Source organism: Drosophila kikkawai, chromosome 3R (assembly GCF_030179895.1).
Source record: "Drosophila kikkawai strain 14028-0561.14 chromosome 3R, DkikHiC1v2, whole genome shotgun sequence".
Classification (NCBI taxonomy): Eukaryota; Metazoa; Arthropoda; class Insecta; order Diptera; family Drosophilidae; genus Drosophila; species Drosophila kikkawai.
The window spans coordinates 20,947,058-20,974,107 of NC_091731.1; the positions used below are offsets into that span (position 1 = coordinate 20,947,058).

General features: G+C 43.8%; 4 protein-coding genes across 5 annotated transcripts in view; 2 read left to right on the forward strand and 2 right to left on the reverse strand.

Moving 5' to 3' along the window:
- Window positions 1–237: 237 nt before the first annotated feature.
- On the reverse strand, window positions 238–1,166 carry LOC108086024 (isochorismatase domain-containing protein 1). The gene is made up of 3 exons (XM_017182836.3): window positions 933–1,166; window positions 667–876; window positions 238–585 (listed from the first exon to the last, which is right to left on the reverse strand). The coding sequence occupies exons 1-3, from the start codon at window positions 1,065–1,067 to the stop codon at window positions 307–309; spliced, it is 624 nt and encodes a 207-aa protein (XP_017038325.1). The 5' UTR covers window positions 1,068–1,166; the 3' UTR covers window positions 238–306.
- A 1,005-nt stretch (window positions 1,167–2,171) lies between these two features.
- On the forward strand, window positions 2,172–6,263 carry LOC108086030 (methylthioribose-1-phosphate isomerase). Of its 2 annotated transcripts, none has more exons than XM_017182842.3 (6): window positions 2,172–2,419; window positions 3,720–3,874; window positions 4,659–4,894; window positions 4,964–5,190; window positions 5,279–5,442; window positions 5,723–6,263. In XM_017182842.3, exons 2-6 carry the CDS (start codon window positions 3,743–3,745, stop codon window positions 6,050–6,052), a joined length of 1,089 nt encoding a protein of 362 aa, XP_017038331.1. In that variant the 5' UTR covers window positions 2,172–2,419; window positions 3,720–3,742; the 3' UTR covers window positions 6,053–6,263. The 2 variants fall into 2 exon arrangements, with proteins under 2 accessions (XP_017038331.1, XP_017038332.1); XM_017182843.3 differs by lacking the exon at window positions 2,172–2,419 and adding an exon at window positions 3,529–3,651.
- A 78-nt stretch (window positions 6,264–6,341) lies between these two features.
- Window positions 6,342–7,771, forward strand: Loxl1 (Lysyl oxidase-like 1). Its single transcript, XM_017182840.3, has 2 exons — window positions 6,342–7,216; window positions 7,273–7,771. The coding sequence occupies exons 1-2, from the start codon at window positions 6,355–6,357 to the stop codon at window positions 7,509–7,511; spliced, it is 1,101 nt and encodes a 366-aa protein (XP_017038329.1). The 5' UTR covers window positions 6,342–6,354; the 3' UTR covers window positions 7,512–7,771.
- Gprk2 (G protein-coupled receptor kinase 2) overlaps window positions 7,765–27,050 on the reverse strand; it is a 55,225-nt gene continuing 35,939 nt past the window's right edge. Inside the window, exons 4-13 of the mRNA XM_017182839.3 lie at window positions 12,939–13,034; window positions 12,461–12,581; window positions 11,755–12,396; window positions 11,475–11,580; window positions 11,204–11,393; window positions 10,468–10,716; window positions 10,239–10,396; window positions 9,800–10,009; window positions 9,452–9,715; window positions 7,765–9,392 (exon numbers count right to left, since the gene is read on the reverse strand). Coding sequence (XP_017038328.1) covers window positions 9,300–9,392; window positions 9,452–9,715; window positions 9,800–10,009; window positions 10,239–10,396; window positions 10,468–10,716; window positions 11,204–11,393; window positions 11,475–11,580; window positions 11,755–12,396; window positions 12,461–12,581; window positions 12,939–13,034 — 2,129 coding nt within the window. The 3' untranslated portion in view covers window positions 7,765–9,299. The remainder of the gene's footprint in view (window positions 9,393–9,451; window positions 9,716–9,799; window positions 10,010–10,238; window positions 10,397–10,467; window positions 10,717–11,203; window positions 11,394–11,474; window positions 11,581–11,754; window positions 12,397–12,460; window positions 12,582–12,938; window positions 13,035–27,050) is intronic.

Consider the following 27,050-nt stretch of genomic DNA (forward strand, 5'->3'; position numbering starts at 1 on the left):
GCGGCAGCTCCAGTGGCTGCTGATGGGGCTTATAAGGCGCCGCTTAGGCAAAAAGGGGCAACGCCAAATGCCAGTGCCACCGCCTCCTACCTCCCAGCTTCTAGCACAGCTGCTGCTCCCTGCTCCATTCAGCTGTCCACTTGGCCGAGATGTTTATGAGTTGACGAGGACAGGGAGCCAGCCCTACCGGTGGGTCCTTCTCTCATAATTCCCCCATACCCAGGAACACACTCTACATATGCGATCTCAGGATCGTTTAATAAGCGGAAGAAGAAGAAGAAGCTTACATAAAAGGAGCCGCCGAGGTCACTTCCCCTGCAGCTTCGTGGGTTGCCAGAGTTCCATGTCCGCGGAGACCTTTTTCACCAGCGAAGTGATCTCTTTGAAGGCCTTGTGCTCCTTGTCGCCCAGCAGGTTGAAAATCACGCTCTCCGAGCTGGCAATGGTGCAGCCAATGTGACGCAGTCGCTCCAGGGCCAAATCTCGATCCTGGTTGAGACGCGAGGCGCAGCAGTCGGCCACCAGCCAGACGTCTATCTGCTCGTTTATCAGGTCAAAGGCGGTCTGTTCCACGCAGACATGGGTCTGGGAAAAGGAAATTTAATATAAATATTAAGACCCTTTTCCTAATGTATCCCTTAATCTTAACCTAAAAGGACGACCCACCTCCACGCCAAAGAGCACTGCTGTCTTGGGCTTGCCACCGTAGATATCAGCCATGCTCTTCTGGATGGGATCCACCAGCATGGAGAACTTGGTCTTCGGCACATTGGCACAGGCATGTCCAATGTCCAGCTCGCAGACGGTCTTGCCCAACTTCTCGGGATACTGCTCGGTGACCAGGAGGGGCACTCCCAAGGCCTTGCCAGCCGCCAGCTGGAATGCGAATGCATTAGAACCCGGCCATTATCCTGTCACTTTTGCTGTCTCACCAGCTTGGCAGTGTTCTCGATGAGCGCACCCAGCAGCGGTATCGCCGGTTTGAACTTCTCCTGCACGTCGCACAACATGAAGACGGTCTTCTCCGGCACCAGGCGGTACAGAGTAGATCCTAAGGCCTTAGCCATGATTGTTTCTACGAATTTTGCATTAAAAAAGGTGAAGTATTTGTAATATACAATTTTTATGTGCTTGCTTAGTTTAAATTTTGCGCGTAAGCACTAGTGACCTCTGGCGGAGGCTACAGGTACTTGTGAGTAATTTATAACAATTTTAACTAAATCATTCAATGAAGAATTAGGAGAAACTTTTTGTTGTTGTATATATATTATAGAATTATTGTTGTTAAAAAATTCAAGTTAGCTTTTAAAACATTTTAAATTAATTTTTAACGCTTCGAATTTTGCAATAAGCTGGCGACCTCTGTCGGGATTCAGAGATACCTATTTCGCTCGGTAACCAGTGTGACCAAAGAAATTAAGGAATAGGGTAATACTCAACAGCTGTTTGTAAACAAATTAAAATCAAGATGAATTCAAAAGGATTGGATTTTGGAGTGTTGTTTATCTATTACGCCGCTATGGAGCTAAAGAAATAAAAAGAAAACTCGCCGCCAAAGGCCCAGACGAACAGCAACAATGTTGGGGAGTCGGATGCGAGCCCCCCGCCAGCTAAGGTTCCACTTGAAGTTGCCCACCCGGCGGTTGCCCAACGCTCGCCAAAGTGCTGGTCTGTGGCATGGGCCATAGCGGCCAGCTTGGGCTCAGCCCGTTGGAGGACATACCGGATCCCGTGGATATCTGTGCCGGCGGTGTGCAACCTGGTGCTGACCAACTACGGGGCTGCAACGATGAAGGCACTCTGGGTCGCGACACCAGCGAGTCAAGGCCGGAGCTGCGCATTTCGGCGGCAAACTCACACTCTGCGTGTATCCTGGAGGACGGACGGGTCTTCGCTTGGGGCGCTTTCCCCGGCTCCCACGGCAACATTGGCCTCACCATCGATGGTAGCAAGCAAATGCCCTTCCATCTGCTGGATGGTCAATTCTGCAACAGCATTGCCTCGGGCTCCAATCACTTGGTGATCCTAACCATCTCGGAGCGCTCAGAAATTCTTAAAATTGGTCTCTCATATCGCTCATAATCCTGAACGCTAGTAACTTTGATTGCTGGGTAAAACAATCGCCAGCGAACAGCTGTTTACTGCCATCTCTAAGAAGCGCGCCGCCGGCAGAAAAGTTAATTCGACATTGCAATTTGCGCGTTTCTATTCAGTTTCGGCTATTAATAAACAACGGGGAGCTTTTCCCCTTAAAACTACTAAATAATTCATGACGGCAGCAGACACGTGCCACGTTGTTTTGGCGCCACAGCCGGCTTACCTGTCACTGGAGCGAAAGCGGGAGAGATAGAGTTGGAATAAGCCAAAGTCAAGGAATTTATTAATTTTTTAAGGAACTCACTATCATCCAACACAACAGGTGAGTATTTGTGGTGTTTAAAGAGGATGTAACCCCACAAGGTGTTTCATAATCAACTCACCTGTGTTCGCGAGAGTGTGGCGGGTGAGGTTATTTCACGGCAACCACCAGTTGCTGCCACAAAACGGAACCAGCGCACTAATGAGGAGGACGGGGCTACCTAATGGCCTACTGTCCCCCATCCTCGGTCCACCGGGGCCCCGCAACCGCCACTCTGTTGGCACAGGACCAAGCAAAAGTTCCTGTCACGGCGCGGTTCGCAACTAATTGCAGCCGCATAAATTAATGCTCGCTCAAAATTGCCTAATAACCAGCGGCGACAGATAAGCAGCACGATTAATTATTACGCGCCCCCGATTCCCCCGATTCGCCTTACAAATGTCAACAAGCCAAGTCGACGTCAGCAGCGACAGCGGGCAGAAGCCTTTATCAGTCGGGGAAGAGCAGCGGCGGCGACGACGACAATGACGCGGCAGAGGAGCAGCAGCGCCGGCCAATGTGTCAACTTGAATTGATCGTCGATGTCGATGTGGATGAGGATGGGGAGACCGTAGCCCTCTGTACACTGTACACTGAAAACAATTGCGGAATTACTTAGAAATCTTGGTGTTTATAAAGAACGAGTCCTTGTTGGTCCATGTTTACTTCAAGATACATAAAAGCAAGCTTAGATACTTTTAAAAATTGAGATATCAAGGACCTTTAAAGACTAGAAATACTGCTTTGGATAATATAATATTATGAGCTAAAGTTCAAGTTTATTTAGGAAAATCTTACTTAAAAGTGCTCCCTCCTTCCTTTTGAGCTTAAGAAAAAACCTGTTACAAACCCTTTAAATATGTGACCCGAAAATATAATAGTCTTCAAGGCTCACCTATTCCATGACCGGAACCCTCATTTTTTCCTCTTTTAAACCCAAGTTAGAACAGAATTTCCTCTTGGAAAACTTGTAATTTCAAAGGTAGAACCACATTTTTATCCGTGTACCGCCTCCTCTTCCGGTGCTTCTGCTGCTCTCACCGCTTTCGCTCTCAATGCTCGCCACGCTCGGCGGCCACAAACTCTTTCGAGGCCCCTAAAGCAAGACGGCGTCGCGCGTTTAGTTGCTCAGTGATCCGTTCGCCTGGCGGACGTCGCCAGAAAAAGCGTTGAAAGCTACGAAATCATTTCGATTAATAACTGATAAATTGCCAGCGATTCGCGCGGGCTGTGCTTCATTGACAGCCGAAAGAGTGGGTTGTCCTCCGCCGCCTCCTTCTCCATTACGTCACGCTTTAATCAAATTTCTTTCATATTCCAGTCAGACAAGTATCAGCCAGAGAGATGAGCCTGCAGTCTATCAAATACTCGCGTGGCAGCCTGGAGATCCTCGACCAGCTGCTGCTGCCCGTCCAGTCCAAGTATGTGGCTGTGCGCGGTGTGGAGGACGGCTGGAAGGTCATAAACAAGATGCAGGTGAGTGCGGGATACCACTATTAGAAACATTCCGGCAGAGGCCATTAAAATTCTTATTGGTACACACTGCTTAATCTGTGCAATGATCGCTCAACGCTTGTCGTTTGTCGTCTGTCGCTTGCGCGTCTATAAATAACATAATTGAAATTAAAAATTTGTTAAAAACGCTTGCCAAAAATAAAACCACTCCTCCTCGGACGTCACTCGTCGAGGGGCTCTTACTGGGCTAATGCCCCCAGATGCTCCATTGGTCGGAGAGCACGCGGCTTATCACGTGAACCGCCCGGCATTATACAATGTAAACTGTTTACTTGGTACCTTCACCTGATAAGCCACCTAATCTGCTTGCTCCCAGTGAGGAATAATATCATAACAATTACTCTAATGGGCTTTATCTTATTATAGAACACGACATTTCAAAACTAAACATTAAATAAATAAAGAAATCTTTCACAATCCTAATGCGATTCCAATTCTGGCGACCACACAGATCTTTTAAGCGTAAAGATTGTTCCTATAATTGTGTTGTGGCAGGCCAGATTAACATGTGTTTCACAAAATAATCTACATCATTTTGCCTTGTCACCGAAATACCTAAAGATCTTTCGCTTTAATTGGCTTTCAAATTGCTTGTATTTCTTGAGATTATAAGTTATTTTGAAATAATTTCGTTTATTGGTTTTTAAATCTTTTATTGAGTTGGAAAATATTTTAATACTATGTCAAATCTTTTTCCTTTTAAATTTCATAGAAGAATGATTGATTTATTTCCCTTTTCCCCCAGGTCCGTGGTGCCCCCGCCATAGCCATTGTGGGCTGCCTGTCCCTGGCCGTGGAAATCCATCCCGAGGAGTTTGGCAGCAAGAAGTCGCTGCGCCAGGAGGTCGAAGGCAAGCTCAACTACCTGGTTTCGGCCCGTCCCACGGCTGTCAACATGAAAATCGCCGCCGATGAACTGCTTGTCCTGGCCAATGACCTCACCAAGGATGAGACCATCGACGTGGGCGAAATGAAGCAAAGGTAACACACACACACACACACACTCCAACCAAGACGGTGCCGCCAACTCTTCCAATGTTCCCATTCAAGATTCCTGAGTGCCACCGAAGCGATGCTAAAGAAAGACATTGCGGATAACCGGGCCATTGGAGCGCATGGCGCCAAGGCGATTCTACAACGCGTGGCGGAGACCTCTGGCGCTCCAGCGGGTGCGGGAGTGCGTGTGCTCACCCACTGCAACACGGGTTCTTTGGCTACAGCTGGATATGGGACAGCACTGGGCGTAGTTCGTCAGTTGGCGGAGCTGGGAAAGCTGGGTGAGTACTTTGATAGGAGGAATCTGGATGAGATTTGCCTTATTGAACCTTTGAATACCTTATTTATAATTAATTTCTTAATTTTTAGAGCATGTCTACTGCACAGAGACGCGTCCCTATAACCAGGGAGCCCGCCTGACAGCCTATGAGCTGGTGCACGAGAAGTTCCCTGCCACCCTGGTGCTGGATAGCATGGTGGCTGCCCTCTTGAGGGCAAAGAATGTGGCTGCAGTTGTCGTGGGAGCTGATCGGGTAAGTAACTTTAACCAAAGATTATTAGAATAGTGTATTTTATGGGGTTAATAATCTTTCGAAAGAGTTTATTTTAAATATAATGTTATTTGGCAAACAGAACAAGCTTACTTATCATATTTCTGCAGGCAATTCCTATTTATAATCTTTTAATCGTTCCAAAAATAATTATTCCTATAAATAATCCAGTTTTATGGCGAATCAATTGGCTTATATTCTTCCAAAATGTAGAATTTATTTGTATAAATCGGTATTAATTGTGTATCCTTTATTTTTCTAGGTGGCCGCTAATGGCGACACGGCCAACAAGATTGGCACCTACCAGATCGCCGTGGTTGCCAAGCATCACGATGTGCCCTTCTATGTGGCCGCTCCCCTGACCTCCATCGACTTGGCCATACCCGGTGGCGACCACATCATCATCGAGGAGCGGCCCGATCGGGAGATGACGCACGTGGGTGAGCATCGCATCGCCGCACCGGGCATCAACTGCTGGAACCCCGCCTTCGATGTGACACCCGCCGCCCTGATCACCGGCATCATCACAGAACGGGGCGTGTTCAAGCCCGCGGAACTGAAAGAGGCGATCAACAAGCTGCTCGACTCATAACAGGCGCACAGAAATTGTTGTTTACGAATGCACTCCATACCCCCAGAAAAAAAAAAACCTAAACAGAAACAAGAGCACACTCGCGCGCTCGGAATAGGCATTTTGCCAGCTGAGTTTTGTATACAAACGCCTGACGCCTGCCTAGCAGATGTGGGTCGGCCGCTGGGAAAATACAACGCACAATATACCTCCTACATATGTAGCCCCATTATCGCCCATTTGTTCCCTTTTCGGGGGCATTGTTTCCGCCGGCTTTAAAGCAGCTTGGCCGTGGGACCTGGCCAGAAAGTTCCAGGAGCGCCATGGAATCACAACGCCTGCTGACGATCGTACTGCTCGAGCTGCTGCTGGTACTGGGCCAGTCCTGGGCAAACAATAACCGCCTCAACTTGCACAACAACTACAGGAACATGTTGGTGCGCTTGAACACCAATAAAGTCGCACTTGGCGGGGTCCAAGAACTGCGCGAAGGCCTGGTGGAGGTGAGCTTCGATTACGGCGCCACCTGGGGCACCATCTGCAGCACCTCGTGGAGCATGCGGGAGGGCAATGTAGTGTGCCGTCAGCTGGGTCTGGGCTATGCCTCCAAGGCCACTCTGAGCACGGAGCATGGGGACAACAAGAAACATCCTTGGGCCATGGTGGGAACCCTTTGCCGGGGCACTGAGTCTCGCCTGGCCGATTGCTCAAGGGAAACCATCTACCCGAGCCTCTGTAATGTCCAAAATCGCAATGTCAGCGTGGTGACCTGCGTTAGCCACTCGGCGGATCTCGAGATTGGACTGGCGGATATTGAAAAGAGCGCCCGTCTGGAGGCAGTGCCCATGTCACGGCTCACTTGCGCCATGGAGGAGCACTGTGTGTCCGCCGATGCGTATGAGATCCGCAGGACGCAGCCGAATGCCGCCAGGCTCTTGCTGCGCTTCTCCGTAAAGGCCTCCAATGTGGGCACTGCCGATGTGAGTCCCTATGCCAACTACAAGGACTGGGTGTGGCATCAGTGTCACAGGCACTACCACAGCATGAACGTATTTGCTACCTTCGATGTCTACGATCTCAAATACAGAAAGGTGGCCCAGGGACACAAGGCCTCCTTCTGCCTAATGGACACCGATTGTCAGCCAGGTGTCCGCGCCAAGTACACCTGCGGGAACACCACTCAGGGTAAGTGGATGAAGAGGTTTTGCTTTTATCCCAAACTATAATCATTTCTCTGGCAGGCATCTCTGTGGGCTGTGCTGACACCTACACTCATGTCCTGGACTGCCAGTGGGTGGATGTGACCCGGGTGCCAGTCAATCGCCGCTACATCCTTCGAGTGGCCCTTAATCCGGAGTACAGGCTGGGTGAGATCTCTTTCGAGAATAATGGAGCCGAATGCCTGCTCGATTATACGGGCGTGAGCAGTACGACCAGGATCTACAACTGTAAGCGTTCGCCTTTGTGGTTTAGAAAATGATTTTGTTTAGGTTTTAAGATAGTTCTAGGCGGTGGTGGTGAATATATATGTTGGTTATGGCATACTTTTGGGGGGTTTATCTTTGCAATTCGTGGAGGAATAACTATAAATCGAAAGGCATGGGGAAATAGTGTTGATCCATAAATCAGGAACAGAATTTTATTTGAATTGTATTCTTTTTTTATTGTAAAAGCAAGAACCAGGAAATATCTAAATAATTATACCATAGTTAAACCCAAAGAAAATACCTTGATTGTAGTTAAATACGTTTATTGTTTCTGAATGTTCATCTCTTGACTTTTTGTATTCTTGTATCATTTCGCTTACAGAATAGATTTATTTATGTGTATGTATGTTTATCTGGTATTCATGATGCTCTATAAATATGCCTTTAATTGCTAAAGATAAATATTTCGGCGCTTGCTCGGTTTGGTTTTACTTTACTGTGGCTGCAGTGCTAAATGGGTTCTCGTCTGCTTTGTGCTGGTAGTATGTAGTAGTAGTAGTAGTTGTTGTTGTTGTTTTTGTTCAATCTCTATGCCTTACAATTTGCTAGTTGTGCCTAAAATCAAATGAATTGAAACTAAAACTTGCCCTGGGCAATGGGCACTCCCACAACTGCCACCAATTTCAATAATTATAATAATTAATCTTCAATATTAACATAATAAATTCTCCAATTGGTTTCATTTGTTTTCATGTTTCTCTTTCTTTGCTTTGCTAATTACAAAATGCCTACGCTACGTTTACACAAAACTTAGACACTAGCCGACATCGATATCTCAATGGATTAGCATTAGTTAGCGTAACTTGTTGTTGTTAAATTTATTGCATGACAAAACAAATATCGGTAATATCTTCCAACTTAAACTTAGACAACAGAAAAGACTCTAAGAACAATATATAGATGAGAAGCTTAGCAAAAGTGTGCGGCAATAAAAATTAAAAGTCGTTTATAAATAATTATATAGGTTTTTAAAATGTACAATCCACATACACATGTCATGTGTATGTCCGTATCTATGCTTGTGGATATAGTAGCATGTGTTAAGTATTTGTTAAAAATGCATTCAAGTTTTCGAGTATTCATGTCACTTGCTTAACTTACAAAGGCCAACCGGAACGAGCCTTTTCCAAGGCTGTTCCCGTTGAGCACAAACTACTTTACAAAAATTACACATTATTCTGCTGGCGATGCCTCTACTTTGCTTCTCCTTCCGCATCCGCTGCTTCTGCTGCTCCTTCTTGATGGTAATGCATGTTTTAGATGATCAATTTTAGATATTTAAATAGCTCACGTATTTTAAGTAACATTATCTTTTTGGGGTGCTGTGACAAAAGTTCGCCTTTGCGCTGCAAGTGCTATTAGCTCTCAAAGTCGTTTAGTGAGTGGTTAATATCGAAACCACATTCTCAATTAAGTAACGCTCTAATGTGTGCTTGCTTTCTGTGTGGAGAGTCTTTTGGAAACATTTATAAATATTTTGTATTTTGTATTTTGTGTTTGTAGTGTACGTAGTTCATCGAAATCAGCTCGCAATTTCATTAGAAAAGTTGATGTAAAAATACAATTTCAAAAATGCTTTTTGCGCTTCAAACTGAGTTTTGGGTTTGTAATTGCGTTTAGGTTGTGCTACGCTGTCCTTCGGCTGAATACCCCCTTTAAGGGGTAACTAAGCGCAATTTGTGCTATGTGTCGACGACGACGACAACATCTTCGTCTTCGTCCTCGTCCTCTCCAGGCTCCTCCGTCCTCCGCTTAGCGGCTTCCTCGACTAATCTATGCTATCAGCTCTCGACCGTCGTGGAGGACACGCTGTGACTAGTGGTTAACAGATGCTCGGGAATGGGTATGGGCTGTGTGCGAGCAGGCTGCTTCTTCTGTAATTTACGAGGTTTTAAAAGGGAATCAACACTATAAGCTTGGGTTAATAACTCACCTTCCTTCGGAAGGGGAAACAACCCGCCTTGTCCGGTTCGGGCGTTGCATTGATCTGCAAGTCTGGCGTGGGGCACTCCTCCGGTCCGAACACGTTCAGCTCCCGAAAGCACTCGGTTTCCATCATTTCGTTCTGCCACGAAATGGACACGGAGCCAGTGTTGAATTTCGTGTAGAAATTCGTGTCCGAGTCATCGATATTGACGCCCTTCACCGTCGAGAACTGTTCAATATCGAGCACATCTTTGGCGTAAACGGCATGCGGCTGTGGATGATGATGGAAAATTGATTTAAGTCGGTGATTCAAGCCAATATCGGGCGCGCATATGCAAATGAGTCAACAACTCACGTCTGGCACAAAGGGCGGCTCCAGCATGCCAGCCTCCAGCCGGCGCCAGTTGAGCTGGGTGGAGTGGAAAAACGGGTGGGCCATCACGTCCTGGGCCCCCATGCGTCCGTTGCGGCAGCCCAAGCGCTGCTTTATCGATTTAGCTAACAGCTGTTGGCACATTGATTTGGCTTCATCATTAAACTTGCTCGAATACTTTTCGGGATCCTCCTGTGAACGGTATAAATTAGAAATTAATATAAATGCATAATGTAAGGAGCCGGAAGGATATTGATCTGCCTTTAATATGGCAATAATTCAGGGGAACCTTAGTACAGTAAAATTAAAATTTTTGCCTTTTTTTTAAATTAGACTTTTTTGCAATCGGTGACTTTTTAGGGACTTAATGCCCTCAAGAAAACCAGAAATATATTCCTGGACTAGACTGAATTTTACCAACCTTAACGCGTCTATCCACCTCCTCCCGCTTGACCTTCTCCTTGCGCATCCGGAACGGCGCCTGGCCCTCGATCATTTCGTACAGCAGGCAGCCAAAGCTAAACCAATCCGGCGAAAAGGCGTACTTTTCATTGTCGATGACCTCGGGTGCCATGTAGCCTAGTTTAGTGGAACACAAAATAAACCCAGCTTAGCTAGGCTGCTTGGCTTCATTAAATTCCAATACTCACCCACTGTGCCCACACGGCCGCGGACCATATCGCCCTCTGGTATCTCCACGGCCAGGCCCAGGTCGGAGATGCGTACGTGGCCATGATCGTCCAGAAGGATATTCTCCGGCTTGCAGTCCCGGTAAACGATGCCCTGCTTGTGGAGATGCTGCAGGCCGCAGGCCACCTCGGCGGCATAGAAGCGGGCACGCTCCAGTTCGAATCCCGGGTCGCCGCCCATGTTGTAAATGTGGAATTTCAAATCGCCGCCTGCAAGGGAAGAGAACGAGAACATTTGATTGTCTTCCTCAGACAATGACAGGTCCCAGTGCCTTTTATTGGTACAATGCCTGGGCCCGGCTTTTGTGCACAAATTCAATTAGGTTGTCGATTGACGGATTTACGGACGGACAGGACAGGACAGCTGCCGGGATGACTTCTCCGACAGGAAGACAACAGAGAGAGGCATTGTGCCAGCAGCTTGAATGAGCAGAATTTAATTAAAATTGCAAACTCAATCATGGCATGGATTACACATGCATTTGTTATCGTTTTATTGAATGCATGCGAATGCCGGACTCTCGGATAATTGGCACCGAAGGACACTCCTCCGGACGTAGAATGGGAATGTGAAAGTAACTGGATTAACAGATAAAAAGACTCGGCACTTAATTAACCCTAACTGGCCAACCATCGACACCTGGCTACATGGTGAAAAGCAGCAACGTGGAATGTGGAATAACTGGATAATACCCACCATTCATTATGGTCAGGACCAGGCAGAGGGCATCCTTCGTCTCGTACGCGTAGGCCAGATTAACCACGAACGGGGAGTTGATTTTCTGCAGTATCTGCTTCTCGATTAACACCATCGACTCGCCCTTGCGCTTCTTGATGCGTTTTTTCTCCAGCTTTTTGCACGCGTACATTTTCCCAGTGGCCCGGACCTGCAACAAAGAGACAGCCCGAGGGGGGCGGGGGTATGAAAACGAGGTCAGACGCCCACAGGTGGTGATTTTCCGGCTTACCTGACAGGCGCACACCTCCCCGAAGCCGCCCTTGCCCAGCACCCGGTACATGCGAAACGTTTTATAGGTGATTGGCTGCGCCTCCAGCCACTTCCACTGCAAGTATCTGGTGGGGAAAACAGGAAAAACAAGGAAATTTATAAAGGAAACATGGGAAAATGTTTTGTCAACGTTTAAAGAAACAATACTTGACTACTTTCGTAATATATACGACTGAAACTAAGCTTTAAACAATGTTAACCTTTCTTCTAAAGTTATCCTTAAGGTTATATCTACGCACCTGTGAAAATACATTGAGTTCTCAAACTCCCGGAACGGCTCGCCGGCCAGAAAAGCCTTCACCGCGGTCACGCACTGGCCAAAGATGTCCTTGCCGCCGCTGTTGAGTTTATTACGCACTTGCGCAATGAGATCATCGTTGAGCACGTCCAGCACGAGTTCGTCGGCAGATCCCCCGGCAGTTGTGCCATTCCCAGCACCACCTCCTCCGCCACCATCTACTCCGCCGCCGCCGCCCTCACCACCACCCTTTTCCGCTCCATTGTCATCGTGGCTGTCCAGGCACTCAACACCCTCATCTCCGTCGTCGTTGCTCCCGTTCCCGGTGGCATCGTCGCCGTTGTGATTGCGTGTGTCCAGCTTCTTGTGATTGATGTTGCTGCTGTGCGAGTTGTTGGTGTTGCTGTTGCTGTTGTTGATGTTGTTGCAGTTGTTGGCGGTGGTATTGTTGCAGTGTTCAGTCTCAGCTGTTTCAGTTGGATTGGCATTGCTGCTGTTGAGCAGCAGCTCCTCCTGCGTCTCGGCATCGAGGGCATCCCCACCGCTGCCATTGCGCAGCTCTGGCTGGGGCTCCACATCCAGGAAGCGGCGCCCGATGTCATGGCCAATGAATATGCGGTTCACGATGTACTCGATTTCGTATCTGCCAAGCGGAAAGGAGTAGGATTAGTGAGAAGTTGATTTTTAGATTAACAGTAGTAACTTACTTGACCACCTGATCTAGGAAGGAGATGTAGCGAAAGTAGACAGGCCGCTTGTTCTCGCAAAACAAGCGAAAGAGCTCACGACCAATGGGTTGTTGATCTATCACGTAGCCATAGCTTATATCTAAGGAAATTACAAAATAAATAGGAATTATTAACCCTAGACGGTCATGCTTCGTCGATTCGACGACGCAAAATCACAAAAGATCGAAAAATGGAAAAAAGGTCGTTTTTTATTTTTAGTTTTTAAGTATATTCTTAATATGAAAATGAATTATTATTTCTAATTTTGAACAGTTAAAATGTTGAATTAAACGATGTAAAATTTTTTTTTACAATATTTGTTTGTTTTTTAACAATTATACTTATTTTAAAATTGGCGTCGTCGATTCGACGAAGCATAACCTGAACGTAGGAAAAATAAGCATGACCGTCTAGGGTTAAAGAACTTGTAAAGCTAAAGCTAATCCTGGCAGCTCACCTAGTTTGTCTTTCAGGTTGATGCATTGCGATATGTGTGGGAATTGCAATATCTTGCGCCATTTTTTGCTCTTTCCCTTGTTGCTGTCGGAACCACCTGGAAAATCAATCAAAATAAACAGAATTAAGACCAGAGAATTATTGAGGGCTTTTAAATTCAACTGCTTCACTCGATTGACCTTTTATGCATAACTATTTCAATGAAATTTCTGACACTCTTCACTGCTCCCATCTAAGGATAGTCAGAGTGCAAAGGTAAAGTGAGCATTTTGCTTAAACAACATGCCAAGATGGGCAAGAGAAGGGGTTCATGGACGTGTGTGCACTGATTGGTACTCCGCAGGGCCATCGACAAGCTCTTATTCAGTCTGGTTTAACGTCATGCTGGCAATTCTGTTTTATTTGCACTACCAACGAGCCATAAAAACAATATTTCCAATGTGAAATGCATAAAATGCATCCACATAAACACAGACTCGGTACGGGGATACTGAGGGGGATCACAAATAAACTGCATTGAGTGTTCTCTTCCGTTGATTCGTGACTCGTGACACTTGGAGCGGCTGTTGACACTGCTGGCCAGCGAATGAATGGAACGAATCAGTGTTTATGTAGCCCCAGATCTCATCTCTCGGACAAGGCTCTTTACAGCCCCAGTAAATTTCATTTTTATTTATTTATTTATCTGGTTTTTTCTTGCCAAGTGACCACACAAAAGCCTCATTACACTGAATAAATCACTAAATCAACTGTGGACTTTCCACTTGCCTTTCTCTCAGTGCCTGGCCTAGCCCGGCCTGGCCAGTCGATAATAGTAGAGCCATAAAATCTAACAAGAAAATTAAGTGTATAGCCAGGCCAAGCCCAGGCCAAGGAGAGAGGGTATAAATGTCAGAAGCAGTCAAAATCAATTGCAAAACGTAGCGAGTTCGCAACAATGTCGGAGCGGAAGCGGAAGGAGCGGGTAAAGCAGGAACAGAAACAAAGCCAGTCAAGGAAAATGGGTTAATATGCCCATCGTTTTCTCCTTAAACACACAGCAATAGTTGAGGTTGGTAAAATAGGAACAAAGGATAAAATAAGGCGTCAAGAAGTTATTTTTTGAAAAAATTATAAGTTTCATCATTTTAAATATATATAATTTAATCTAAAAGTGACTTTATTTTACTTAAATAATATTTAATATTTAATAATATTTAGTCACAACTATTCCCACGACCTTAGCCGTCTAAAGGCCACCCTGAAAAGTATGCTATAGCTATGTGGCTCAAAGGCAGGCACCAACTCTGCCATTTACTACAATGAAGGCAAGTCGTGCTTATGGCGTAAAAGCAACCTTGTAATTTTGATTTTTCAAACAGAGTTTTGCCATTCACACTGGCATTCATTTTGGAGCGTTGAACGCCAAATGCTCTCTGGCATACCCAGAGAATAGTCAGACCTGTCTGGCCGCAAGGAGGGAACGAGAGCATTAGCCAATTATTTATGTTGGCAACAGTCTGCTGCCAAAAGTTTAGCCAGCTTTAAAGTTCCTTTCGAGGATCTTTGCAGAGCGTGCGCATTTAATTTAGTCTCGGTGCAATTATGCAAAAATAAACTCGAAAACTTTGAAGGACAGCAGCAGCGGCAGCAGTCGTAATTTCCATGAAGGAGCCGCCACCTGAGGGATGAGTTGCTTTTGCTCTTCGCTTAGTTAAATAAAATTACCGGCAAAAAGTTTAGGAAAAAGGGAGAAGTTAACCCTAAGCCTGGACTGGGCACAGAAGTTTGCCCAACTAACAATTAGGCAACCATGAGAGAGAGAGAGAGCCGGGCACTAAAGCAAATACCAAATGTGTGGGAAAAGTGGGATTGTGGTTTTAATCCCACAAAGCCTTTCAAATGGTATTAAATGTTTATTAAAATCCAAGTTTATTTGCCATGAAAACATGATAAAATATGGGATATTAATCCGATCAAAGTGCTATATTTAAGTTATATAAAAGTCTAGTCTCTTTCTCCTCACCAAAAATATATTTCTATAATCCTCACAGCACGTAGAAAACTTTCTCAGAACATCGATGGCCCTGGGAATCTGCCAATAAATGGACAGCTGCCCTTAAATGCTACTTTCGGCTAAGGCCGAGCAAAGTTTTTGTAAAGTTTTTGCAATTATTTGGCGAGGCGTAAAAACAAAAGCAACGCCACATTTCAATGAATTACTCGAACATCCCCGAGAAACTTCTACGTGAAATGGAAATGGTGGAAAAGTCAGGGAAAACATTTTCAAAACAAAATAAATCGTATTATGTGAGGATGGGTTTTCTCTTCGGTTCGATTCCGCGGTACGTACATGTGGAAAAAGGAGAAGCTATGGGGAAAAACTGGAAAAAGAAAAGTCCTATAAAAACTTATTAATGAAGCCATCGCAAGGCTAATTTGCGGTTGATGGCTTTTCTAATTAAAACCAATCAATAAGAAAAATTGCGTCCACTTCGGCTACACTCCTTCCTTCCATCCTTTAGGTTTGGTATCTTGGTCCTGTTCTTGGTCTTGAAGCAAGTCGAGCGGCTACAAATGCAATTTGTCAGCCAGAGCGACTGACAACTGCAATGCCAGCTAATTGAGGCGCCCAGACGCAAACACAAGATACAGGAATAGGGAAAGGGATAAGGACTCATCACTGGCGACGTAGCGACTTGGTGGACTTGTGGGGGAACCTCTTTTATTTACGACTCAACAAGTTGACACGAGATTACGGGCCAGAAATAAAAAGAAATTACAATTTACATTAAACGTTCGCTGATTTATCGATTCGCATTAAAAGTTTTTGGGGGCAAAACTTTTATGGACCTCGGACCCCAGGCCAGCGCGCCCTTATGATCAATTTTCCCGCTGGACGCCAAGAAGTATGTGACATAATTTATAAGTGTCAAGTTGTTTCGCCGCTCCACTCTCGTTCGCCGTTTTTAGTGTAATTTGATGTAATTTTTCAGCTTGATGAACACTGGCCAAGGAACAGCCACGAGGCGGCCACCAACTGTTAGCTGCAATTATTTATAGTCCGCTTTCTACTCCAGGACTCGTCCTGGTCCAAGGTTAAGTGCGTGCTAATAAGCTCACGGCCAAGGCCCTGGGGGAGCCATTGCAAAAGGCTTTCGATTGACTGGGGAAATCTATTATGAGGCGTTGAAGTCGGGCTGGCTGAAACCCAAGCTCTGCCCAAAGGGAATAGGGAATGGCCAGAAACGTGAATATGACAAATAATGGAAGCAATTTAGCTTAGAAGTAGACGAGAGAATGATTATTTTTTAAAGCTAAGTTAACAAATTAAATGGAAAATCCACTGCACGCTGATTTACTCATAAAAATGTACCCAGTTGCAGCCACTGATGAATCTGTAAGGCCATGACGTATTAATAATCCGACTCTTCAACCCCACTTAACCTCTCATTTGTCTTTGTTTTTATATTTTTTTATTTTATTTTCTGCTGTCTGCGTTTTGATTGTTTAAAGTTCAGCGTCACGACAGCGACAGCAAACCAAACATGTATTAAAGCAGCAACACAGCAAATGTTCAACAACAATTTGTACACACCTCGCTAATGCAAAACAAACAGGGAACACAAACAGAAACAACAACTACAAGAGCAGGAGACTGCTGGCAACAACAACAAAATAATAAGAAAAATAATAAAAAAATACAATAACAAGCAGCGACAACGTCAGCGTTTCGGAGACGGAACGGTTCGAGGAGCGTTACGCTGACGATTTACCTACAGCGAAGCGCACATTAAATTAATTATTACTGTTAAAAACCCATAAAAATACAAAATAACAATAAAAAGCCGTAAAAGTTACGCCGCCGGCAATCGAAAAAGTTGATTGGCAGTCGCATAACGCAGATCTGCCACTGCCACTTCCTCCCCTGAACCTTTTCGATGGTTTTCTGTTGGGTGGTTGGGCGGTGTAGGGAAGGTCAGGGAATGGGAGCCGAAGAAGAGAGGGAAAATAAAAGCATATACTGTCACACGAACTGCATGTAAATGTGTGTTTGATTGGGGATACCTTTTAATTGTGAGTTTCAGGTACCACTCCTATGACCACAGAATGCAATATGTTAAAGCAAGATGAAACATATATATCACTTTCCTTCTACAAAGTCATAAAGTAAGGCAAGATACAGTAATTTTTAAGTGAAAAGTATCAGAGTGTTTTGACATAATCGAGTCTCAATTGAGGATGTACATATATTGGGAGGGATCGGTACACTTAAGCCAAAGCGACATTTTTTGCCATCATAAGTCAGCAAAAATGCTTATAATTAATACTATATTAAATAAATATATAAAATCATTATGTTATCATTTCATAATACAAAGGGGGAGGTCAGTGAAAAATGCAGCGATGGGAAAGCCACGCACGGAATGCAGATAATGAAACGTTGCAAACCCTCCAATATATGGAGGGGGATTAACCAACTAATTAAATGCGTGATAAAATAATTACATGAGGTAAATATGAAAATCGATCTCCACAGCACATTCCTTCAAAACCTACCTCAACCCGAATTCAGCGGCAGGAAGAAAGGATTTCCTATTCCCTTTATGCGAAAGCGATTAATGGACAGACCGGCTATTAGGTGCAATTTATTACAGCAATAGAAGCGGAACCCGAAACCGAAACCAGAACAAAATGTCCGATAAAGGAAATGTGAATGGAGGAGCCATCAGCATGCTAAATTAATTAACTTTAACCTAATATTAGCGGTAATAAAATACAGCCCCCACACACACACACACACACACACAGAAAGTGGCCCAAGAATGGATGTATATGGATCGCATTAAATAAATGTACCCATTATTCAGGCAAATGAATATGGGTTTCATTCATCGCGAAATAAGAATGCTCTCAAAGCAGCAATGCCTTCAAGTGTTTTGCCTGCAATTGGAAAGTTGAAATGCCCATCGAGAAACTCAAATATTTTCATTGAAATTCCAAGCACAACGCGAATAAAAACTGAACGAGTAAATATCTATATAAATCGCATCCATCGGCAGTGCCCGGCCGCCGGTATTTTCCTCTCAAGTGGCCAGCAGCAGCAGCAGCAGCAGCAAGCCTTTTGCCTCCACAGATAAAAAATAAAAACCGAAAGCACCGGAATTACTCTTTATTTCGGTGCTGGGCGATAGTTAAATTAGTCTGGCACGGTCATAAAACAACGGGATGCCCGCGCTCACTGTCCGTTATAAAATATTTTATTGCCCGACATTATTAATTTGTTTTATTTCATTTTCATTTCCACAGCCATTTTATTTTCCCAGCAGACAGAGAACAGGACCTGCCTTCAACTGGGAACCTGGGACACACAATTTGCTGCTTCGTTTGCTTTGTCTTTCAAGCTTCATTTGCTCGGCGGGCACAAAATTGGCGCCTTTTGTGGGCGCTTTTTTAATGGCTTCGTCCGAGTGGCATGATAAAACACACACACAAAACTATAAAGGAAAGTTGATTCATTGGCGCCTCCTTAAGTCTTCAAGGACCCAAAAGTGGCAAATGGTCCAAGTAATGCTGGGGCAAGTAATTTCGAGGGTATTAGTAAAAGGTTCGCTTGAAAAGTGAGACGGAAATCTTAGGTAATATCTTAGGAACACCGAAAACTGTAAAATGAGTTGTGCTGGCTTTTAACGTGACGTCCTTTGATGTCCTCAGCACGTCTCCAAAAATGTCAAAATGTCAAGCTAAAGCAAGTTGTGATTCACATATGTATGAGCCTTAATTTATTCATTCGCATACAAAGTGGAACGGAGTTCTCCCGTTTTTATTTGAGCTCCACCTTCCGGTGTTTTTGTTGCTTCTTTTTTTTTTTAGTTACTGGCTGTATTTGTTTTGCTACTTGGCCAATAAATGAGCATAAACTGGCTCACACGGCAGATCGGTACGCTTCTTTTTCGTTTATATGGGGCACATGATGTCGTAAAACGCACAATAAACGAAACGTAAACATGGCCGGGGAAGCGTGCTTAAGCACAACACTGCGTATGCGTAATGGCGCCCAGGCGAGTTACGAGCTACTACCTGAGACTGAGACTGTCCAGAGACAATGGCCCCAACCGGACCACCCAATCCACATACCACTCACGTAGTCAGTCCTGTCCAAGACGTATCCAGGATCTTCTGGCCTAATGGCCAATATAAAAACTGATAAGCATTCCAGCTGGTTCTTTCTTTCTGCATGTATCTCTATTTCAACGTTTAATTAAAGGGGCCTGTCCACATACTACATAGAGTTGAATGCAAAACTGCAAATATTGACACAACTGACTTGACATGAGCGCCGCTCCCGAATGGCCGGCCAGTAAATAGTTTCCGCAGCAGCCGCGGGGTACAAAAACGCTGGCCGAAATGCCCAAAGCCCAAAAAGCATTGTGCAAATATCAACAGAACAGAACAGAACCCACACCTCCGCCGTGTTCTGAACAAAAACACTGTGGTTTGGCTTTGTTTCCCCTGGAACATCCATCCGCCAGTACGGAGACTACTGAGTACTGCGTTCTGGCTGTGGCGCATTGCGCCAGCTTTTACATCAAAAAAATATATATTTTTAATACCCTTGGAAGGGATATTATGGTTTTAACAAGAGGTTCTATGTGTATTACTTGTACCTAAAGTTATAACTGCCTATTAAAAATATGTGAGTATAATTAGTAGTATATCTAGAGTAAATACTTTGTAGTTTTCATAAAAATGGGGTTCCAAGGGTATTTAAAATATCGGTTGTGAAGCTAGCCCCATTTTCATGTTTTTATTTTTATGATGTAATTTTTTTTTGCATGGGATTTTCAGAAACAGAGTCTTCTATGGACTTGCGAAATAGATTTTCGCAAACAGAGTGAGTGGAGCGCAGCGAGTGTATGTTTGTGTGGGAAACTACGTGACGTTGTTGGCTGTAAATAAATTATGGAAAAAACGTTGGCTTTGTGGCAGCGGATGTGGGTGGGATTTGAAAATCAAATGAAATTGAAATGTTTTTAAATTCTGGCATAAATATTGCAAGGCGAAACAATACGTCGGCATGAGGAGGGGTTACAAATGTTGACTTTGGCAAAGAGCGCGTCAGAGGTCAGAGAAAAGCTATTCCCATTTTGTTGTACAGCCTCACATAATGTAGTTGTATACATAATTAAACTATATACTAACAGTTCATCCCCCTTGTATGTTATAATACTTGGAAAAACTTGGTTTCTCTTGGCAGTTTAATCAGCAAACTTGCCACTTTTCTCACTCATTATATTTTCCTTCATTTTCCTAGCTACTTTATGCAATTTCCGGTCTTGGTTTACGCAAAAAGGAAGGCGGATAGAGGAGTCTGCGTAGTTGAAAGTTTTTAAATTTATTAAATTAGTATGATGAGCGCTGTTCATTTCACGCCAAACACTTTTGCATTCTTCTCTCATTTCACTTAACCACTCGTGGGCCATAGCTTCCGGTTCTATGTTCCCTCCTGTTCAGTCCCTATATACACATACATATATTCTCCTATATATCCCTATTGCAACGTTCAAGTGCATTTCTCGTTATAATAATTCGCTGTCGTTGACGCTCGTTGTTGCTGTTATAAAAATTGCACAAGCTGGGAGAGGAAGGAGGAGAAACTAAAAAATAAAAAGGAAAACTCATATCCTACTCAAGGAAATTGTCGCTGCATGTTTGAGTGGTTCGGGTATATATACTGTTCTATATATACGTGTGGTCTTGGTATATAAGTGAGGCAAAAGCAGCAGCAGCAGCAGCATCACCCAAGGAGCAGCAAACTGAAGGGCCGAAGGCTGAAACCTCCTCCGTGCGCTGTGGCTCCTGTGACATTGTATTTGAAAATATTTCATGCCGGCTGGAGCCAAGGGGGAACTCCGGTTGAAACCAGATTCCCAGGCAGAAGAAGCCCTGCTGCTGCTGCTGCTGGGCAAAATTTCCATTTACTTCCACTTGTGCCTGGACAGGGAGTTTGCATGAATTCTCATTGCTTTGCGTAAATTGCTGGGCAATTATAATTATTGTTTTCAGCATTACACAATTATTTAACTGGTTTCGTTTGCGGCACTCAGAGGTTGCCAATTAAACAAGTTGGTTGCACCAACAACCTTTTCAATTTCAGCATGACTTCTGAAATAGTTTTTCCCTTATTTTATTTCTCTCTCTTTACTGAGGTGCATTCCTGGGCAGATGTAATGACATTTTCAGCTCGAAAGGAAAAAATCTATTGGTCAATATTTTGTGCAAGGAAAACGTTAGGGAAAAGGCAACTGATAAAAACTTTATTCTGTAACAAAATGTACAGGGAAAAAGAGTTGCAAAACGAACTATTTAATGGCATAAAGAAATTTGGCTCTAAACTTTTAAAAGTAACAGGTTTAGGAAAACTTTAAGAAGGCACCAGTCTAATTGAATAGAGAAGAATAAGAAGAGAAAATAAAAATAGTTAATCTTTAGTGGAAATTGGAATTAAATTGCTGCAAAGAAACTACTGAAAGGCATCTTCAACTAATCACTGACAAATGTTCTTTTGAAAAAGGTCTTTCATGGAATTTCCGAATTATTTTGCCAGCAACAGCTGCGTCATTTTTCTTATGGCCGCCTTTTTTCTCAACATTTTTTTGGCCTTTTTCCGACCAGAGCAGAGCAGTCCCACGCAAATGTCCCCTCTACTACATCTCCTTTTTGATTGCGGAAACGGAAATTATGGCCAACACTCAGAAGCCTCCTTCCGTTTTCGGTTCCTTGCCTTTGCCTTTGCCTTGCTAAATGTTTTTTAAACACTTTTCGCTTCGGCAATCATCTGAAGAATGCAGTTTGTGTGGGGGGTCTCTGTTGATTTTTGCTTGGGTTAATATTGATTTTTGGTTAAATTAGTTTATCTAGGAAAATTGGACCCACTCTGGCCGTGCTTGTGCCATGTGTAATTACTCGAACAGGACCTTTATGCCCGGCCTTGGGGGCGATTGTCAAGGAAATTTGATTAACCTTGTGTGCCAAGTAGACACACAAAAAACTATATAGACCGACCTGTTGTTGTCCCAAAAACATGCAATGTGACGGTGTATTTTCGGCATCTGTTCGTTGGCCATAATTAAACGAACACAAAACGGGGACCCGAAATTAGTTGGGCAGCCGAGCAAATCCCGCTCATAAATAAATATGTCGTCGAAAGGCGCGTGCTATGGGCCTCGTGATGTTGTAATAAACATTAAAGCAAACAGAGGGGGGAAAATGAGGCAAAAAAGAGGACCAGACCGGGTTTCAACTCATTAAATTTCAATGAAAAACCGCGCAAATGAAAAGTTGAAAAACAATAAAAATCAATAAAGCGTATTCAATTTCGTTCGTGTTTTTTCCGCCTCGTTTTTTTTTTCTCACTCTCATTTGATTAATCATACGACGCGTGTGCCGCCTGGCAGGCTGAACTCATTATCGTATCGTGCCGTTGTCGCTGAGTGACAATTTTGTAGGGAACATTATTTCTGGCAATCACCGACAGCCCTTGCGCCTTTTAGCCTTAAACTCAGACAACTGTTGTCAAGGACTTTGACCTTTTGCGATAAGCGGGAGGGATTCGGGGCACGAAGGATAGAGGACATGAGGCGCGCACGTGGAATCGAGAGACGAGAGAACGCACCGCTGACGACAAGGTCGAGAAAACACATCAAAGGCAGCAGAGGCACTGGCAGCCTTTCGCAGCTCCTCGAGCGACCCCAAAAAGCGGATCGGATCCCTCCTTTTCCGGGATTCCGTGCTGAAATTTGAGTGGTTCGTGTGCCGTTGATAATTAAATAAAGTGAAGTGAAATATAATAAAATAAAATAAAAGCTGGCTAAGTAAAAAGCCCGTAGCAAAGGAATTTGTAATGCAAATGCCTCCCGCACATTCACTGGCATTTAAGGCACGCCACAGAGCAGGGACTTGGAATTGCAAATTGGATCAAAGGCATTGCACGTTCCTCTCGCCATTCTCTAGGCGTTGGGTGGCGACCGTGTCGCATTAAAGTGCAATTTGCCAAGCAAAAAGTAAACCGAAAACCGAAAAACGAAAAACAATTCGGCCAAGCAAGCATACGAATAATAAAAATAATCAGGCATTGGGCAAGCAGAAGAATGCCGAAAAGTTCTTGGCCAAAAACTTTTCACACAAAACCAAATTGCAAAGAAGGCATAGTGTAGGCAAGGCAAGCGGCTCTACAGTCTCAGCTTCAGCAGCACATGGCGCGTGTCTCGCATTTCAACTTTTGCCAAGTGTAGTTTGTACATAATTTAAATAATTCTGCCCGGCGCTGACAGTCCGAACGTGCTGCTCGTGTCGTGATTTGATACTCGATTCTGGCCTGACCGATTCACTCACTCACTCGCTTTCGTAGCATTCGGCCAACGCACTCCGGAGAATGGATACCGGAGCTGGGCGCTGGGAGCACACTCTTGGCCTGGTCTAAACAACAGACACACCAGTTGGCAAATGGCAACCGGCAGCAGTCAGCATTGCAGCTGTCAAAGTATTTGTCAAAATGTTGCATATTTCAGCGTCAGCAATGAATTTCAGAAATGTTTTCGTCTTATGCTCTCCTCAACTACTTGATAGGTATTAGTTTTCATTTGGGGCGTAATGGAACTGAAGGCTATTCTGATCATAATTTTATTTATTTTCTTATTCTTCTTATAATTGAATTGCATTTCAAAAAGTTTTAAGTGAGTTGTAACAGAGAAGTTACAAATTAAATTCCAAATTCTTTATTAAGACTTCAAAAAATGTATAAAAATGTATATAAAACAGAATTCTGAATTTAAAAATCATTTAATTTCTTAAGAATTTTGTGTAAAATATAAATACAAGTAAGGGTTTCTTTTTCAATATAATTATCCCAGTGTCACAAGTATTTTTACATTCATCATATACATATTTCCTATTATCCTGTACCCCAACAACTTTTCATTTCATTATTTAACAAGGGTACTAAAGGCATCTTTCTCTTATTTTCTCTATTTTTCATTCCGCTCGTTACTCTGGCACAGTCACATACAAAAAAAAAAACACTGCCTCTTGGCGTGCTTTTGGTCCACAAACTAGTTTGCCATCTAATTGCTATTGGCTTTTATTTTAGTCTTGCCATGTATATTACTTCTTTTTTTCTATTTTATAATTCATGATGAGTGTGTGTGCAACTGTGGAAAAGTATTTAGTTGCATAGAAAAATGTTCAACAACGAAATAAACATTCTCGGACACAAAGTTTATGGAGTATGGACTAGAATTTACCCTACACTAGTCACAATACACGAACTAAAGAGTTAAAACTTAAAGGAATACTTTATCATTGAAGGAAAATATATATATTTCAATTTAATAGAAGAGTTTTCTTTCTACTTTCTATATTTTTTCTTAGTTAAAAACTAGTTGTGCTAGACAAACATCATGCCCGTTTATCTAATGAGTATGCTCGATGTAGAAAACTATTTCTACTGCAAATAATATTGTTGCTGCTGTTGTTGTGGCTGTTCGCTGTTGCACATATGGTTGCATTTGAAGTTGTACAACATTTGTGTAATATATCGCCGAACAAGTGAGTGAGTGAAGGCAACCAGCAGCTGTTGCCAGGGGAAGCTCTTTAAAAATGGCTTAAAGTGGAATGCTCCATCAAAGGCGGCTTATTGAAAGGCATTCGGGTGCTGGCCCTCTTTTAAGCCAGATTCATCGCAATTATCTGTGCCAGTTTATCAGTCTGGGATTTGCATGTACGAGTACCAGTATTTTTTGTGCTATTTTTGGACGGTCGGTTGGTCTGTTCATTAGCCGGGCACATGGCCGAGATAGAAGATTGCCTGATAACCCAACTTGCAGAGGCGTCGTGGTGGAGCACTGCTGATAACACAGCGAGTGAACGGATGGTTGGAGGTGGAGTCTGGGTTACCCGGAGCCAGCCGCAATTATTCTCAATCTACGCCAATTTGGCAAGACTCGTCCAAAAGCATTCAAATGCCAAATAATGCCGCTCTATTGGGTGCAAAACAAATCAATTAAGCCGCGCACAATTTTCGTTGACGACGCATGCGAAATTGTTATAAATTGACACTGCGAGAGCCGCCGCCATTGTGCCATTGAATTATTTATGAATGAATTTTATTAGTTGCCCTCATTGGCGGCTCATCAGTGTCCGCTGACTTGACATTAATTGCAGTCGAGTCGAGTGGAGTCAAGTCGCAGCGACTTACAGCCAAGTCAGGCAATTAAATGCTCTACATTTTGCCAAACATTTGATTTAATTTCGGTTCGAGTGGAGCCTCTGTCGAGAGCCCGCAGCACTTGGCGATAGATAAATGTTTGCTATTGCGAGCAAAAACATAGCCAGAGTGAAAAACAAACACACATGCCGCATTCCCACATTAACTGGCCTTGTTTGGCAGCTCATTTGACAGCCTTACAACATGATCGATGCTCGTTATTTACTCTTGCTCATTTTCCCTGCCATTCGGCTGCAGTTTGATGATTTTGATTTTCATTTGCATTTAGTTATCATAAACCGGCGATTTGATGCCGTTTCTGATTGATGGCTTTGCCGTTGCCAATAAAAGCTGGCTGCCTCTCTGGCCTGACTCCAATTTCTCTTATGTAGCAAGCAAATACATATATCTCCATCGTTGTCCAAGGCAGATACTTTCCCTGGACGGACATTTGCATGTCTGACTTCTCGGCACTTAACAGATGAATCCGGATAAGTGATGAGATAGAAAGCAGCAGGACCAGGAGCAGGAGGAGGAGCAGCAGAAACATTTGCAGGCTGAAAAATGAGCCGGACTTTCTCGATTTTCTAGCTTCTCGATTTTATAATTAAAGTGCAACAAGATGGCACATAGAGAGAGGTATATTTATTTTAATAAATATATATACCATCATTAATTTAAAGCATAGTTTGTGTGACGTTTAATTAAAATGTCAAAAATATAAAACATAAACACAGGCAAGTGCTTGGAAATAAATGTCTTGGCAAAAGTTTGCCAAGAAATGTGACTTATCAGCCTGAGCGACGCGGCATTGTTTATCTCCGTTCGCTGAATACGTCCGTATAAGTGTGTTATTTTTAGCTGACAAGCCCCGCATAAGAAGAAAACCCAACCCAGCCAAGCCCTGCCGCCCACACACTCGCAGACAATCAGCAGGCGGTGGCTGTCAGTGACAAAAGCAAATATGCAATGGCAGAACGCATTGACAGCGGCAAAAGCCAAGCGACAGGCAGGCGGGCAGGCTGCCTCTCGGCGCATTCTAATGCGCTTGGAGCGGCTTATGCTCATGTTATAATGTGATATAAGGGTGTGCACAGCAAGCTCTCTCTCTCTCTCTCTGCCGCCGTTGAGCGCATTAGGCAGCTTGTAAGTAGTAATTATAATTAAATACGCATACCGAGCACACCAGGCGTATACGCAACCAGAAATTTCTCATACGCCGCGTGTGCTGCTTCGGTAGCAGCGTCATAAATACAGCCACACAAGATAATGGGCAATGCATACACATAGCTGCAATCACCATTATCATTGCCTTGGCAGCCCGGCAGCACATCCTTAATCCAGGAATCGTAATTAGTTGTTGCCTCAGGGCGGAAATAATTGCAGCCAAGGAATTTATTGCAAGCACAGCTAATAATAATTGTCAGAGAAATATTATGAGCTGAGCCATGTTACCAATCATAAATGCTTCTTTCAAGATGATGGAACTCCACAAAACCAGACATTAAGCCAGTGCACATGATTGCAAATTTTGTGCGATAAAGACAGGCCATAAATCCCAATCTCAATCTATTGAGTGAAATTAATAACGCAATAAAGCCCAGAAGAATCTTTGCCAAGATAAAAGGGAAAGTGTAATAATAGCGTGTGTCATTCAGGCGTAATCCTTAGATAAACATGAAGACAAGGAATGACTGTACTTGGAATCTTTTTGGTATTTTTTCCAAAACGGTTTGGTTTGATTTCAGTTTCAGTTGCAGTTCTTATATGGGAACTGTCACTGGGGATTGCGCGGCAGTTGACAGCCATCCAGACATCAACCAAATAAACAATAAGCTGCGCTCTGCGATTTCAATTGCAACTGCAAAC

Bases quoted from the DNA above. Each gene is read 5' to 3' on its own strand.
- LOC108086030 (XM_017182842.3), top strand. From the start codon at position 3,743: ATGAGCCTGCAGTCTATCAAATACTCGCGTGGCAGCCTGGAGATCCTC. The intron at 3,875-4,658 runs GTGAGTGCGGGA...CTTTTCCCCCAG, and splicing joins AGGTCATAAACAAGATGCAG to GTCCGTGGTGCCCCCGCCAT. The intron at 5,443-5,722 runs GTAAGTAACTTT...TTATTTTTCTAG, and splicing joins TTGTCGTGGGAGCTGATCGG to GTGGCCGCTAATGGCGACAC.
- Loxl1 (XM_017182840.3), top strand. From the start codon at position 6,355: ATGGAATCACAACGCCTGCTGACGATCGTACTGCTCGAGCTGCTGCTG. The intron at 7,217-7,272 runs GTAAGTGGATGA...TTTCTCTGGCAG, and splicing joins CTGCGGGAACACCACTCAGG to GCATCTCTGTGGGCTGTGCT.
- LOC108086024 (XM_017182836.3), bottom strand. From the start codon at position 1,067: ATGGCTAAGGCCTTAGGATCTACTCTGTACCGCCTGGTGCCGGAGAAG. The intron at 877-932 runs GTGAGACAGCAA...TTCGCATTCCAG, and splicing joins TCGAGAACACTGCCAAGCTG to CTGGCGGCTGGCAAGGCCTT. The intron at 586-666 runs GTGGGTCGTCCT...TCCTTTTCCCAG, and splicing joins CAGTGCTCTTTGGCGTGGAG to ACCCATGTCTGCGTGGAACA.